Source organism: Monodon monoceros, unplaced genomic scaffold (assembly GCF_005190385.1).
Source record: "Monodon monoceros isolate NGI ecotype Baffin Bay Population unplaced genomic scaffold, NGI_Narwhal_1 Super_Scaffold_15, whole genome shotgun sequence".
Taxonomy (NCBI): Eukaryota; Metazoa; Chordata; class Mammalia; order Artiodactyla; family Monodontidae; genus Monodon; species Monodon monoceros.
In genome coordinates, this window is record NW_021703771.1 from 57444610 (window position 1) to 57460983 (window position 16374).

At 38.2% G+C, this 16374-nt stretch overlaps 1 protein-coding gene across 18 annotated transcripts in view; it reads right to left on the reverse strand.

Moving 5' to 3' along the window:
- Positions 1-16374, reverse strand: part of EPB41L2 (erythrocyte membrane protein band 4.1 like 2) — a 268070-nt gene that overhangs the window by 153686 nt on the left and 98010 nt on the right. For all 18 annotated transcript variants that reach the window (XM_029223494.1, XM_029223483.1, XM_029223501.1 and 15 more), the window contains 2 exons: positions 14340-14800; positions 13406-13618 (listed from right to left, as the gene is read on the reverse strand). In XM_029223494.1, the coding sequence (XP_029079327.1) occupies positions 13406-13618; positions 14340-14786 (660 nt within the window). In that variant the 5' untranslated portion in view covers positions 14787-14800. The remainder of the gene's footprint in view (positions 1-13405; positions 13619-14339; positions 14801-16374) is intronic.

Consider the following 16374-nt stretch of genomic DNA (forward strand, 5'->3'; position numbering starts at 1 on the left):
AGTGGTTGAGAGTCTGCCTGCCGATGCAAGGGACACGGGTTCGTGCCCCGGTCTGGGAAGATTCCCACATGCCGCGGAGCGGCTGGGCCCGTGAGCTATGGCCGCTGAGCCTGCGCGTCCGGAGCCTGTGCTCCGCAACGGGAGAGGCCACAACAGTGAGAGGCCCGAGTACCGCAAAAAAAAAAAAAAAAAAAAAAAAGAAGAAAAAGTGTGAGGCATCAGAAACATGGAGGTTCAGAAGCAAGAAAGTTAGGGAGCATTTGGGTATGCCTCCCCAAAAGGCCACCTTACCAGCAGTATGTCCACCTGATCCAAAGGCCAAAAACCCAGCCCTCTACTGCCCTCACAAACTGCTTTCATTTTTTCATTTCCCTTGGCTTCCTGAGTGAAACTCTACCACTTATGATTCTTTAACATGAACAGGCTTCTGTTAAAATGCAAATACCTCCTAGAAGGCAAATACAAGTTTTCATCCACACAGGAGTCATTCACTCAGATTGCGGATCCTTTCATGATTTAGGTGAGAGATCGGCTACGTCTGAGAAATTAGAGGAATTTTAATTCTGGACAGAGAAAAAGTAAGCAGGAAGCATCGGACATTTTTTGTATTATGATACCACAAAAGAGTAACAGAATATCATCATGGAACTAGGAACAAGAAAGTCTAGGGAAAAAAGCAACAAGAAATAGGAAGAGAATATGAAAAACAAGAAAAGGGATTTTAAATTTTGGCCTGAATTAGAAAAGTGGGGTAGAAATTCTGTCTTTATCTACCTGCTCCAAGATTTAGCACCCAGAACTCAGTTCAAAAACTTCAGACTTTTACAAATCGACTTGAAAGTCTAATCATTTGTGCCTTATTTCCATGGGAAAACATACTCTCCAAGTAACGTACTGACATATACATTTATATAACCTGTTCATAGCTGGAAATGTCCTTTATAATGCTTCTCTGTACATATGTATTCACATATGCAGATGGTCGCCTCAAAGCCCTCCTGTATTACTTCCGCCATAAAATGCAGTGTGACGTGTGACAGACAGCTACTCGAAATTCATAATCTTTTCCAACAGAAATAATACTTTTACATGGTAAATGGGTTTCAGGCCAATCATTCTCCTTCCCAACTTCAACTCCCATCCCCACACCTATTAGGTCAGTAACATGCCCAAATGTAAATACTAAGGTCCATCATAAATTTTCCAGCAGAATTTGAAGTTAGTTTAACATTTACTGGGAAACCTAAGTAAAAATCAACACGTGATAGATGAAATAATCTGACTGCAGGAGACCCAAGAAAGAAAGGTCTAAAATGTTAGGGCAAGAAAGGGTAGGTGGCTGGGTTTATGTATATGTATCCAACAAACGTACAGATCCAACAAGGCTTCCTGAAGGGGGAGGCATGGGGAGAGCTAGAAGTGGGGAGTTAGCAGTATCACTAGGAAGAAGGGTAACCTGGTCTGAAAGCACAATTATTCTTGACCTGATGGCAGATGTATTCACCCTCCACGGTGGCTCTGGATCAAGCTACAGGAGGCTAAAGACACCTGTTACTGTTGATATAATACCCCTTGCTCTGAATTTCATGCTCACAACGATATCCTGAGATTTAGCACCATTTGACGACTTTCTTATTATGAAGGAAAGAATTAAATGACCAATAAATCTAAATGTTTCATTCTTCCTGGCAGTTATCTCTCACTGTAAATTCATTTCCTGGAATTCTTATGTCTACATTTATAGAACTGATCAGCAAGGGCACTTTTCCTCTGCCTGACTCGGGCACTGTGAGTAGAGTTAACGTACATCCCAATGCTGAGCACCAGACCCTGCACAGTGAAATTCTCCCAAGTCCCATCTTGTTGAAGAACCCACCCTCCACCAACATTACCACCAATGCTTGGTCCAGAAATGTTTGATGAACAAAGCCACAAACTTTACATAATACGCAGCTTAGGACCCAAACCAAGTGGATAAGAACTAAACTATACCTATTAATTGCAAAAAAACAAAATAACGTATGTTAAGTAGAATAGCATTTCCATCCATTCTTTTCCTATGACCTACCTCTGCTCTGCCCAATTAAACACACATGCAAAACAAAATGGACTATCTAGACACCTGCAGGAAATAGTGAATCAAGAAAATGAAAACAAAAAGCATCTGTAAGAAAACAACGAACAACGTCAAAACAGATGCTACTAAAGCTACCACAACCAATTAAAAGTCTTTTTATAATGAGATATCCAGAAAACTTCCTGGCTATATTGAGGGAGAGGGCCCACTTCACTTTATCCTAGTGATAAAACAGGCTCACTGTCCAGATTTTCCTAAGTAGAAAGTGGACTTCTAATTAAAGATGGTAGATTGAAAATACACATTTAGCTCTGCTCCCTATGGAAGCTATTCTAAAATGAAGTGCTTAAGTGCACACATGAGCACAACACGCACATATTCTTTTCCCCCCGACAATGGAAAGGAGAAAGAGAACGGAATCAGTGCCAAAAAAATTTTGGAAAGCAGACTGGAAAAGGGTAAACAATAGAGTCCATGCATTTTTTTCTATTTTATGTTTACTTTGCAACCTCTCCTATGGGTGGGAGCCCACCTCTTCTTAATGTTTAGCAGAAGTGAAGAGATTGATCCATTTGAACCCCAATGGTATTCTGGCTTTGCAGGAGGAGAGGATTCCTAGTTAAAGCGAAGCCACGCAAAGTCTGAGCTGAAACTGACAGCACTGGCCAGCATGGTTTGCTCCTAACAAAGTTTACATTTTATTATGTTATCCTTGGCATATAAGGAAGTAGGCAGGGGCATCCCTGGTGGCACAGTGGTTGAGGGTCCACCTGCCGATGCAGGGGACGCGGGTTCGCGCCCTGGTCCAGGAAGATCCCACATCCCGCGGAGCGGCTGGGCCCGTGAGCCATAGCCGCTGAGCCTGTGCTTCCGGAGCCTGTGCTCCGCAACGGGAGAGGCCGTAACGGTGAGCGGCCCATGTACCACAGAAATAAATAAATAAATAAAATAAGGAAGTGGGCATTCAAGCCTTTTCTTATAACCCCAAATTTCTGCTTGGATTTTACTATTCAACCGTTTTCAAACGAAAAATGTACTAGGCTAAGTATTGCCGAGTTTTCCTAAGTACACCATTCTTCAAAGTCTAAGAGTTCCTTTCTCCTCAATGAAGATTTGCTTACCAACTCCAGCCCATAATAACTTGGCACTTCTGCACTTTTATCTAAACCATAAACAGTACTTTATCAACTATATGCATATTCTTGTTTCACAGGTAAAGTTTACCTCTGAAAGTAAAATCTGTACTCAATTTAAGAGGAAAAATTATACCTCATACTTTTCTCTTCATCTTCTCAGACAGGAAACAAATCAATATTGGGGGACAAAAATTACTTCTAAACTCACAATATATATTTAAATGAATACTATTTTGAGGCCAAATTCATAAAATACTGTGGAAATATGACTTCTTTAACTTTCTATTTTTCTTAAAAATTATATACCATCACTAAAGAAGGTCAGTAACCAGTCACTACAGTAATTATTAAGAAGTGAAACTCCGCATTCTTTTTGTCCAGCTTTTTCTCTTATTCACTTTGAACAGCAACACTTGGAATAAATCTGTGAAAACTATACCCTCTTAAAAAACAGCAGTGACTAAAACTATTAGATTATATAAAGAGGCTGGTATCAAACCTCTAGCCAGATGAGCACACCACATTTTCTAAGTATCTTTTTAAGAAACTGACAAATACCATTTCCATTAAAACTTATGTAAAGAACCATAAGCAGCAAACCTCTGCAGGTTAGCAGATTCTCTGTGAACTATTTGCCTACAATGAATTTTGACATCTGATTCAGACAAGCTTTCTGTGCTATAGCAGAAAAGCTTACTAGAGTATTACTATTTGATTCACTTTAAATTGCTGCTGAAATACAGAAAGAGATCAGTGAATATAACAAACAGATCACAGTAAGACTCAGATTGTTTCCTATGTTAGTAAGTAGATGATGCACAAAACTAGACAACTCATAACAGGTTAAAATGGCATATCCTGCAAATATAGCACAGTTATGAAACGTAGTTCAGTTAGTAGTTTTGAGGCTGTCTCTCTAAAATTAAAAAAAAAAGAATAATATTCCTAATCATAACAGAGTTGATGTGAAACTCTGTTGCAGAATATAACAAATATAAAAATAGGAATCTGACAGATCGTTTTTCAGTACTTTCATCATGTAGCCACCTTGCATGAAGAAACTGTTTTTCTGACTAATCCAGTGCTTTTTATAGACTGTATTTTATTATGTTATATTGCATTTGATCCCTTTAAGATTCAAATGTTAGCATATTAAAGTACTGTAAATAGGGATGATAATGTACATGTTTCCACTAGGCCACAGAGCCTTGATCCCCTGTGGAAAGGACGGATGGAAAGAATGGCCCCGGCTCGAGCTTCCGTGAAATAAATTCAACAACGCTCACAGGTAAAGGCAAGATTCTGAAATTTCTGTTCCTCCATTCAAGTTCCTGCACACAATCTCCACAGAAACCTTGGTTGGGGGGAATAGGGAGACAGGATCAAGGAGGAGAATATTTGGCAAAATTTCCTAATAGTTGAGAAATAAAAACTGTCAGAAACATCTTTAATTTGCTCAGGAGAAGACTGGAAAAGAGACTGGAAATAAAACAGTAATGAAAACAGAGGGATTCCCAGCGCAAGGGGTTTAACAAAAGATACTCTGTTTCTTGTTGAATGAGAGAAAAATAAAATTACGTATCATTTGATGAACTCTGAAAAGGAGTTAAAATTTTTTTAATGCCTACTTATGTTAGAGAGCAAGAAAACATATCTGAACAGATTTTAAAGTACAAATTTTATTCTGAAAATGACTTTCCCCACTATTTCAAATGTTATTCAACCTTCAAATAATTTTCATTCCAAAACAGGAAAAAAAATTCAAAGATCTGGTGCCTGTTCTACTGTCACCCTCAGGTGAGAGTAAAAACTTAAGTGGCAAATTACTGAGGAGTCAGCTTGCCTGGCAGCACGTGTGAGAAAGGGGCAGGCAGAGATAGACGCTGCCTTCAAAATTACCTCAGGATGGTTACTCATAGTGAGAAGTTACTTTCAAGTGTCAATTTAATGCTTTCAAAAACCACTGATGCAAGGGCAAAAACGGCAATCCGCAGATTTTGAAACCAAAAGTGGGGAAGACAAAGGAGAACGAATGTGGTTGAATTCTTGACGGCTGAAAAATTAAAACCATATCATTCTTTATTTTGCTCAAGAGAAAAAAGGAGCATTTGAGAAAAAGGGGCAGGAAGTAAATAAGGTATTAATTATACTCTCCTCTCCAAGCCCAGCCTACACCCAGCCAGCCAGCCATCTGACCTGTGGCAGCTCAGATTTGTGTGAAAGAACTCTTAGGCGTCTGGGAGTCCACATTCTCTCTATGCTGTGAGATCCTGAAGGGCCAAGACCACTCCTTACCCACGTCTGCATCACTCTCACGCCTCGTCGGTTCACAGCCTTTATAGAAATTTAATAAATCATTTTCATTTATTTAAACCCATGAAGTGTTTCTACAAGAAGTTAGCCTACTGTTTCTAAGCACTTAAAAAGCAGGGCAGCTGTGGATAGAAGTAGTAATATGAGAGGGTGGAGGATTACACACACACGCGCGCACACACACACACACGCACGCACGCACACACGCACACAAATCTTTTCTAACTGGAAAGGATGGAGAGAAGAACTGGGAACACAAACGAGCAAACACAATCATTTAGCTTAGATAAGGATAAAAGTTTTATACACATATGAGAAAGCAGAGGGAAGTCAACAATAACTTTTTATGAGTAGCGCTAAAGGCAAAGTCCTGCGTTGATGCCCTATGGGGAGACAGAAGAAAGTTCTTTTTCTCAAGGAACTAACAATCCAGGTGAAGAAACAACATAAGCATGAGAAAAATCAAACAATAATACAAGAGTTTAGCTGCTGTTCAACACAACAATACAAGAGACTCTCACAAGACAGCACGTGATTGTCCAACTACTGGTGAAAACAAGTTCAGAGGAAGAAAAAACATCCGGACAGCTGGATTTAAGTTGGACATTAAAAGACTGGGGGGGAATCGTGTGGACGGGGAAGTTGAATGGCAGAGATGATCTGATCAGAAACTTGAGGGAAGAAAGGCCAGACAATTCAGTGCCTTCTTAGAAGACCAATTTGGCTGGCAAGGGAAAACACAGAAAATCCTATAGTAATAGATCAAAAGACCTCCTGAGGTCATACGCAACAGCGTCCTGAAGGCCTAGCTAATGAGTCTGCTCTGCTCCTGTGAACCCCTCATGTTCTTCAAGCTGGACCAAAGTATTCAACTACTCACATGGCATGGCAACCTTTTCCCATTTACTAAATAAAAATTACGTTATTGGATAGAATTATCACCTTAAACTCCTTTTTGAGCTTAAGGGATAAATGCACAGTTAACCAGAGACATTCCATCTGGACCTATGTCACTGGAATTTTAAATGGCATATAATATATGCCAATTAAATTGTTCACAGTTCTATTTAAATCATATTTAAATCTAACGCTATTTTGCAGGAGTTTAGAGGGCCACAACTTCCAGATCCTCTACAAGATGTAGACACTTAAAACTATTTAACTCGTAAACCTAGTAAGGGTCGATTATACAGAAGTCTAAAAGAACAGCCTTGGAGGGTGACAGTAGACATAAACAATCAAGTAAGTAAATAAAACCCTCAAAAGCAATGATAACAAATTGGATTTCTGAGGCCAGTACTCTGCACAAGAAAGGCAAGAAGACCTTGACACATTCTACTGCCTGATAAATAGTTTTATCAACAGAACACTGACGAAGAGCGCCTACATTCTGACAGCCTTATTCGCAGCACTGAGAAAAAATGGCACTGACATTCCTGTGTGGGCAGGAACAATGCCCTCAATTCTCAGACAAAATCAACACGTGGGAAAAACTTTCAGATGCCAGAGGAAAATGTGAGCAACTCTAACTCAGAATGCACATTCACTCATGCTTCCGAAGTCTTACAGGGACTTTCACATTTATTTTCAGACTTTAAAAATATATATACAGACTTATCAGCTGTAGTAAAGCCAGCTCAATCCTAGAAATAGAGGAAGCAAATATTTTCATTCTTACTTTGCAATCTGAGAATAGAAGAAAAAAGAGGAAGTGACTTCCCCAAGACATCCAAAGAGTCAAAAGAAAAGTAAACACAGATCTCCTGACTTTATATCCATGGCATCAACTAAATCTTACTGTATTTTTCCTTAGAGGAAGGAGCCCTGCTGTTTTAACACATGGAGTATGTAAATGACTTCAGTGGCAATATCACAAGAGTCCTCCTATAGCAGAGTCCCTGGAACAAGCATGCAAAATCCAGGAGACTCCCGAAAATTCTTTACCATTAAATTCTGGTACCAAAGGGGCTTGTCACATACCATTGCATATCTCAATGAGATAAAAATAGACATATCAGAGAGGAGAAATTATAAATTTTCTTCATTAAAAACAATAATCTTGGGCTTCCCTGGTGGCGCAGTGGTTGAGAGTCCGCCTGCTGATGCAGGGGACACGGGTTCGTGCCCCGGTCTGGGAGGATCCCACATGCTGCGGAGCGGCTGGGCCCGTGAGCCACGGCCGCTGCGCCTGCGTGTCCAGAGCCTGTGCTCCGCAACGGGAGAGGCCACAACACTGAGAGGTCCGCGTACCGCAAAAAAAAAAAAAAAAAAAGAAAAAAAAAACAATAATCTTCAAAGTAAAGATTTTTTTTCCAAAAAATATTTGAGATCTCACTTTATTATCGAGATGACAGACTAGTATACAAATGTAAATTGTAATTTTTACTAACTTTAATGAAAAAATACTTCACGCAAAGATTTGGAACAAATGCACAAGAGACTCGGCCTTGCGTCAAAATTAATGCATGGCTTAGTAATAAGCCTATTGTCACATAAGCCAGAAATAACATTAATTAAAGTCAAGCCATTTCCATATTGCTTTTGTACTTAACTAAAATCATTCTCCAAAAATGCACCGTTATCCAATATTTATGCTCATGAATACTGTGTGTGTGAAGCATTTTTTATGCACTTAGTATTAACATATACTCTCTTCAAAAGAATGCAGACTTCAAAGATAACAGTTTTTGAAAACAATGTTGCCATGGCTCCCTGGGCAGTTTTCTCCACTTAATTCCTGAGGTTTGAGAATACGTTCAGATGGCCCACGGGAGAAAGAATGTAGAAACAGAGAGCCAGGAAAGGGCAGGAGGCTGGGAGGAGGATAAAAAAGGATATATGGAGATCGATCTATCTATTTTAAGGGAATAATCTGTGAAGCAGAGACGATATTAAGACACCAAATAAACAAAAATATCCCCAAGAATTATGTTTCTTGATTTTAAAAAAATTATTCAGTTAATACAGTAACACTGACATTAAATGGTATAAAAAGGGTATTTCTGTTGTCCAAAGGTACTGACAGATAACAAAAACAGGAATCTGCCTAACTTTCCCAATGCTCTAATCACATCGATAAAACCATATCTATAAAGACCACTGGTGTGTAGCGTAACCAAGGCAGTGGATAAAAAAAGTCCCCCTTAAATTACTGCAGCCATGTTCTAATATCGAACAGCATTCTTGACCTTGCTAGGCCTTTTATACTAATAACTTTACAACCTCTGGTCCATTTCTTCCAGCTCCTTTTTGCTCTATCGATCAGTTTTAATCATCTTATCCTGGCATTTCTCGCCTTGTAGAACTTCATCCTACTCTACAAGGTCCCTATTAAGTCAGGCTGCTCCAACTCCTCAAGACCTCCTGTACAGGCCATGCTTCCCTCTACTGTTGTAGGTGCCCTAAGTGAAGGCATTTAGGCCCTCTTCAGTGGGCATGCTACAATCTAAAAATCTAATTGAAAATTAGATACATGTACATACAGAAAGAAAAACAGCAAGCAATAACTATAGGCCTCTAAAAAGCCATGAAAGACATAATCATCATCTTTAATGACAGTAAACAGCTGGAAACAAATCTAATCTCCCCAACCAAGTAAAGTAAAAGTATTTATTTCCCACACTGTATTCACTTCCTTAAGTACTTGCAACTTCATTTATAGTCACAGTTTCCCACAACATACTTCCCCCCAAGTAGTCCTCAGACACCCGTTTCCGGTACAGAGCTACAGAACGACAGCTAAGCAGCATGAGCACATCACCCCATCTGCCTAAGGTCAGTACTGGAACTGGGAAACGAGAGCGTGCTCAAACCACGTGATGGCTGTTCTTTGGGCTCTGCTCCTGATGAGGAAGTAACAGCAGTGTGATCAGTATCAGACCCATTCTAATGATACTGAGAACTCAAAGAACCTAGATAGGAAGGAGAACTGGATAGAAGAAATTAATCAAAAGAGGAAATACCACTTATAACGCCTGCATTGTAACAACTATTGTGACACTGGTGAACTACAGCCTCTGGTCAAAATATACAGTCACTGCCTAGGTTTCCAGGTGCATAAAATCTGCTGTGCGGTCACATCACTTAAGTCTACTCAAATTTTGTTCTGCTTTGTACTTGACAGGAAAAAAAAAAGTTTACACAACACTTATATGCTACAAGCTTATTTCAAACGTATCTATTATCCTCAAAAATTCATTCTTGTAATGGTATATTAACTAATCACTTATTAGCTGAAAAGACAACCTGTAAATTAATACAGTCATTGAAATAAAGACTCCTCTGCTTCTCCAACCAATTTAAGTTGAACCATAATGGGATGAGAAAATATGAAGAACTGAATGGCAACTAAAAGTACAGTATTTCAAAACTTATGCATTCAACAAGAGGTACCTGAAAGGAAAATTAGAGCCATGAAAGCATAAAGCATACATTTTTTTCCAAATATTCAACTCAAGAAACTGGGGGAAAAAACAGAATAAACTCAAGGATAAAATAAAGAACAAAATGTTACAAAACAGAAAACAAATAAAACCAAGCTGCTTCTTTGAAAGATTAAAATGGTTAACTCTATAGCAAGAATGATGCAGAAAGCACAAATAACACAAGAAATTAAAAATGAATCAAAATCAAAGATACAAGATGAGAACACTACGAACAACTTCATACCAACAGATTTGTCAAGTTAGATGAAATGGGCAGTTCCACTAAAAATATGAATTACTGAAACTTATTCAAGGAAAACCAGAAACAGACTATTGGAAAATCAAACCCATGATTTAAAGAAAAAAAAAAAAACACCTCCCAACAATATTCTTCCCAAGACAGTTTTATGTTTGTTCGTTTTGTTTGTTTTTTTTAATTTGGCCATGCTGCGGGGCATGCGGGATCTTAGTTCCCCGACCAGGGATCGAACCCGTGTCTCTTGCAGTGGAAGCGTGGAGTCTTAACCACTGGACTGCCAGGGAAGTCCCTCCAAGACAGTTTTAAAGGCAAGTTTTACCAGATCTCCAAAGAACAGTTAAATCCCTAATTTAGGCAAATTTTTCCAGAGAATACTAAAGGGAAGCAACTTTATGAGATTAGTATATAACCCAGATAACAACATCTGATGAAGATAATTTGATAAAAGAAAATTAAAGGCAATATATGCAAGAACCCTAAATTAAAAATACAAAATCAATGCCAAATCATCATGAACAAGTAGTATTTATATTAGGAATTCAAAGACAGCTTCATGCTAGAAAACAATGTAAATTACAACATTAATAGATTACAAAAACATATGATCCTCTCAGTTGATGCAGAAAATACATCAGATAAGATTCACTACCTATTCATGTCTTTCACCACCTATTCATGAAACTTTCTAGTTTAGTCTTAGAAACTAAGAAAAGAATATCCTTAATCTGAGAAAGAATGCCTAGTTTTAAAAATCCTAGAGCAGTCTTAGAAACCTAAACAAAACTTATAAAACGATGCTCAGCCTCCTGAGTTGTAAATTATAGGATTATTTCCATGGTTTCAATTATTTACCATGCTCTTCCTGTGACAGGATCATACTTGCCCACCTACTGTCATCAACCTTAACCACAGGACTTGCTTGGTTAATGAGATGAAAGTGAAAGTGGTACATACTACTTCCAAGCAGAAGATTCAAGAGCCATAGTGTGGTTCTGCCATGTTTTCTTTCCCCTCTACTGTGAGACCAACATTTCCCAGGTGGAGCATACACCTTTAATCTTGGTCCAAAACTCAAGAAGACATGGAACAGAGCCCACAGCCAACCCACCAAGGGCATATAACATGCGCAAGGAATAAACCATTGTTATTTTAAGTCCAGAAGATTTGGAGGTTGTTCGTTATTGCTATTGTTGTCTTTATTGTATAACCTAGTAAAAGCTGACAGTGATCAAATAAATGCTAATTAAAATTTTGAGACGATTTTCACACCATTATGATAGGTCAAAATTAATAATTCTAATAACAAAAAGTGCTGATGACAATGTGGAAAAACCTAACAGTGGTTGCTGGTTGGAATTTAAATTGTCACAACCACTTTGGAGACCGCTTTGCCAACATCTGGGAAAACTAAAGAAGTAAAGCAGCATCTTAGCAACCTAGCAATTCCCTTCCCAGGTGTCTTCCCTGCAGAAACTCTTGCACAAGTAAATAAAGAAACATATATAATAATGTTCACTGAAGCACTGACTGTTATACTATATAAAAGAAATTGTGCCTCAGCAGGGGAATAGATAAAATAGGTTAGTCACTCAAAGGAATACTATACGGCAGTTAAAATGAATAAAGTAGATTTACACGTGATAAAAAGACAAATGCAGAGAAAGAGGAGAGATGGGAATAAGACTTTAGCAATATCTTTAATGCTTTATTTCTTTTAAAATATATCTAAAACACACGGCTAAATGGTGACATCTGGTTAAAATTTTAATGATAAATATACAGCTCTCCTATTATTTTTATATTTTTGTATTTTTTAAAATATCATGACTTTTTTTAAATGACAGAGAACAAAAATATATTTAAACCATAAAGCACATTGGTCAACCATGAGCTTTGGTGATAGATGACAGGGCCTTCAAGATTATCTAAGTAATCCGATATTCTAAAGATAAAGTCAATTTCTGGGCCTCAGTTTGACCCACAGAGGTTGAGTAAGTGACTCAAGGTCACATAACAAGTTATCAACAAGTTGATTCTCAAAATCTAGACTTCCTAACTTCTAGGATAGGTAGGAAAAATGAGGGACATGTGATCAAAAACAATGTAACTGAGTCAGGTTCAGAACACGGTTCTACTGTTTCCTTACTGTCCCTACCCCTACTACTGAGAGATATACAGTATTATTCTCTCTCTCTGAGAGCTTTAAGGATTTTTAATCATCTTTTGTACTCCTTTTCTCAAAACAACTAACATAGCAGAACTGTAACTAAATGAGTAAAATTAAGTTCTACATAACTAATACAAAGGTAAACGTTAAGGACCATGAAGCAGTCATCTTAGTAGTTCAGCAGTCAGGTCCACGACCTCCACAGTCAAACTGCTGGGGTTGGAATCCTGGTTCAACCACTAACTAGCTGGGAAACTTTGGGCAAGTTATTTAACCTCTTTAAAGCTTACATTCCCTCATTTTACAATGGGAATACCCATAATAATACCTACCTCATACAGAGTCTTATAAATATTACACGAGGTAACTCATTCAAAGCTCTTCACACAGTTCTTCAGTAAACATTAGCTATTACTATACGTCATGTAAATAAAGTAATTTAGCTATGAAAAGCAACAGGCTCTTTTGATTGTCATAAAATAAGGCATTAAATGCTTTTAAAAAATTACATTGGCTTTGGTCAGCATCAGTGCTAATCAATTATATGCTTTGCAAATCAAGAGTGTTTTTTAATTAAATGAAACTAAATTAAATAAGCTAGATTTTAAATCATTGTCTGTCTCGGGATGAAAACACTTGGGATTAAACCGCTGAAATTTCATTACTCTGAAATTTCAACCTAGTGCAATGTTTCTCCTCTAGTGAAACACTTATGGCCATGGGTAATATTCAAACTATTTAATGCCCATCCACAACAGACACCAGCCAATACACATGACCAGTGCAGCCTGGCAGAACATCGGCCCTGCTTACCCTTAAGGGTCAGGAACTATCGTCTCTAATGGAAAGGATGACCCTCTTCTATGTTTTCTTGTTTTGCTTTTTCTTTAATGCAGAATTGCGACAAACTATCTTTCTTATAGGAACACAAAATCTATTCACTGTGCCAGGCCACAAATGAGGGCAGACGATACTTTTACCTGTCATTCCACACATCAAGATAGTTCTCCTATCAGCTCCCAGTCTCACCTCCAGGTCACAGCTGTACTCGGTGCCATCTAGGAGGGTCACTTTGCACTGAACAGTTTTGGTCTTCTTGGTGGCTTTCTGAGAGGCCTTCTCTGCTTTTAGCTCATTGGTCTGAACTTCCTTTGTCTCCCTTTTTGCTGCTTCATCTGATTTGTCCTCCTGTATTTCCTTTACCTTCTCCTCTTCTCTCTCTTTACTTACTTCTTCAACAGGCTGTGGAGGAAAAAAAATTAAGTTCATACTAAAGGTGACCAATTTGCAGAAGGCAACACACAAAAAAGGAAAATCTTAAGTAAGAACTGTTATTGTTATAAACACTGCGAGCCTAAAAGACTTCAAAAACTTTGCCAGAAGGGGTATTTTCCTACATTTTCTTTCCCCCAATCCACCTCCAATTTTCTCATTTTGCCAATTTGGCAACGTCAGCATTAAATGAGTAAAAGAAACTACGTCCCAGCAACCACAATTTAAATACCATGTCAAATAATATTTCTAATTACAATTTCATACCATGGCAAAACCGAGGCTTCATCAGGCAACCAAAAGGCACACACATACAAATCTACTTCTTCCTATCCACTGAACCCCTAAATAAATCAGATACAAAGGTGCATATTATTTAAAAGGAGAGGTAGAAGGATTCTGAGAGTACCTGTCTAACCCTAAAATGAACAGATATGACTTTTTTATGATCTGCATATACAGGGGACTTTTTTTGCTTTATTATTTTGAAAGTTTTAAAAGGAATAACAGGAGAGGGCTGTGGTAGACCCTCTGAGACCCATATTCCAGATACAGTAAGCCAAAGCAGTATCTTAATATAAGATCACTGAAAATGATTCAAAACAAATCCTTTTTGTTAACATGGTTACTCCATCAATGCTTTCACTTCCAATCACTTCTCAAACACACTTTGTGTCTCCAGACTGCTCACCACAGGTTTCTCTTCCTTGACGTCGACCTTGATCTCCTGTTGTTTTCTCTGGGCTGTTTCTTCAGCATCACCCTTGGCCTGCCTTTCTTCTTCAGGAAGAGATTCCTCCTTATCTAAAATCTGCTCTTCCTCAACAGCTTGGGTAGGCTCTTTTTTATCTCCTCCGTCTTTGGCCACTACTAAGTTATAGGACTTTTGTTTCTTAAGCCACGGGGGTATGAATCGAGAAATCCCCCTGCTCTCAGATGGATCTTTCTCTTTCTTCTGGCGGCGTGGACTACTTTGGCTTTCAGCTGGAGGAGGTGACTGGGAACCTTTTTCCTCCTCTGGATCAGATGACTGATTCTGATTTTCTGCTACTTCTTTCAGTTTCTCCTTGGTTGCATCTGCTCCTAACTGGTCAGATTCTTTCTTCACTTCCGATGCGGAGCCCACCTCAGTAGTCATGGTCACAGCTTATTCTATAAACAAAACAAAATCACCAAAGGTTATTTTACAAACTCTCCCCGTTTTAGTTTGGAGGCAAGGGGCAGGGTAAGGAAGGGTGGGAAGGGGAATGGCAGAAAGATGACAGGGAGGAAACAAATTTAGAAAAAGAAGGTTCAGAAGCACAAGAGACAAAGGAGACTGCTTCCCTTAAAGTTTATAATTCTCTATCAGAATCAAAGAACCAAAACTAGCACCACAATAGAATTAACTCTCTGATTCTGTACAGAGAAAACTTCAAAACATCAAAAGCTCTAGAAAGATTACTTTTGTTTGATTTCATCTAGCTATAAACAATAATTCACCCCAAAAATTCAACTTTTTCAGGAAAATTCAATTTTTTAAGGAAAATTACTTTCCTCTATACTTGGTATTCCTTATTCTACAATATGAAAATGTTACTGATAATGCTAGAAAATTCTGAGACACATTTCACTGCAATTTCACACATTAAAACCAAAACTTTTTAAAATGTTAGTTATTATAAAAATGAATTTTAAGCGTTGGGGGCTTAATTGCGAGATAACTAAATCTGGAACAAAAATATCTTCTTTTTTGTTCCAATATTAAATCCCATAATTCACCATCACTATTCTAATGCAAAAATTAGTCTTCTAAGAAAGGCACTAAAACTATAATCAAAACTCCCAACCTCCATCCCACCCAACCTCATAGACAGTTTTCCTAGTATATGTGATTGTAAGAAAAGTATCTAAGGGTCCCAAACTGAACCAAATGAAGACATCATAGGGGTGGGGGGGGAAATGCATCTAATAATCAATCCTATCATAACTAATGAAAACAAAATTGAAATTAAATCTCAAAGTATCAGGCTGTCTAAATTTTACACAAGCAAAGAGGGAGTTTAGAAGAACAGTAGCACCACTGACATAAAAAAACAACAGGCAGGCACTTGAAAAGATGCTCAACATCGTTAATCGGAGAAATAAAATTAAAAACACAATGAGATATCACCTCACACCCGTGAGAATGGCTATCTTCAAAAAGAACACAAATAACGAATGCTGACAAGGATGTGGAGAGAAGGGAACCCTCGTACACTGCTGGTGGGAATGGAAATTGGTGCAGCCACTGTGGAAAACAGTAGAGAGGTTTCTCAAAAATCTAAAAGTAGAACTACCATACGATACAGCAATTCCACTCCTGGGCATATATCCCCAAAAAGCAAAACACCAATTTGAAAAGATACATGCACCCCAATGTTCATTGCAGCATTATTTACAATTGCCAAGATGTGGAAGCAACCTAAGTGTCCATCAACAGAAGAATGGATACAGAAGATGCAGTGTATATCTACAATGGAATACTCCTCAGCCATAAAAAAGAATGAAATTTTGTCATGTGCAACAACATGGATGGATTTGGAGGGTATTGAGTGAAATAAGTCAGACAGAAAAAGATAAATACTGTATGTTATCACTTATATGTGGAATCTAAAAAATAAAACAGATCAGTGAATATAACAAAAAAGTAAGAGACTCATAGATATAGCAAACAAACTAGTGGTTACCAGTGGGGACAAGGAAAG